Below are 593 nucleotides of genomic sequence, written 5' to 3' on the forward strand. Positions count from 1 at the left end.
AAAAGGATCTACGCTCTCTAAACCAAAGGATCAGCTATTACAGAATCACAGAATGGCCTGGGTTGCAAGGGACCTCAAGGGTCACCAAACTCCAACCCTTCTACCACAAGCAGGGCACCAACCTCCACATTTCATACCAACCCAGGCTGCCCAGGGCTCCATTCAACCTGGCCTTGAACACCTCCAGGGACAGGGCAACTATTCCCGCACTAGAAAGAACGATCCAAAGGCTTTGCCTGCAGCCTTACTCTCTTCCCTTCCTATGTTCCCAGTCAGCACACAGCACATTCTATAGCCGTTCCTCTCCCTCTGCCTCACCCCGCCGGCCGTTTTTAAGGCTCTAACAGCCATCACGACGCCCAGCCCCCGCTTTCGCTGTTCGTAAGCGGTTCAATCATAACCGCCCCACAAGAGACTCCTCCCCTGCAAAGTACCAGGCCCGGGCCCAGCTGCTCACCACGGGCACGTCGCTTTCGTCCTCCTCCTCTTCCTTCTCGGGCACAGCGGCGATGCTGCTCCAGCCCACGTCGTCATCCACGATCCGCATCCTGAGGGCGGACAGAGGGCCGCCATCAGCGCAGCGCCCGCCCGAA

At 58.2% G+C, this 593-nt stretch overlaps 2 protein-coding genes across 2 annotated transcripts in view; both read right to left on the bottom strand.

Annotated features, from left to right (window-relative positions):
* The window catches only part of BUD13 (BUD13 homolog), a 6,027-nt gene extending 5,448 nt beyond the window's left edge, over positions 1 to 579 (bottom strand). Inside the window, exon 1 of the mRNA XM_010723716.3 lies at positions 458 to 579. Within this exon, the coding sequence (XP_010722018.1) occupies positions 458 to 547 (90 nt within the window). The 5' untranslated portion in view covers positions 548 to 579. The remainder of the gene's footprint in view (positions 1 to 457) is intronic.
* Positions 1 to 593, bottom strand: part of ZPR1 (ZPR1 zinc finger) — a 12,123-nt gene that overhangs the window by 7,845 nt on the left and 3,685 nt on the right. The gene's annotated exons all lie outside the window — the stretch shown is intronic.

This window comes from Meleagris gallopavo, chromosome 26 (genome assembly GCF_000146605.3).
Source record: "Meleagris gallopavo isolate NT-WF06-2002-E0010 breed Aviagen turkey brand Nicholas breeding stock chromosome 26, Turkey_5.1, whole genome shotgun sequence".
Taxonomy (NCBI): domain Eukaryota; kingdom Metazoa; phylum Chordata; class Aves; order Galliformes; family Phasianidae; genus Meleagris; species Meleagris gallopavo.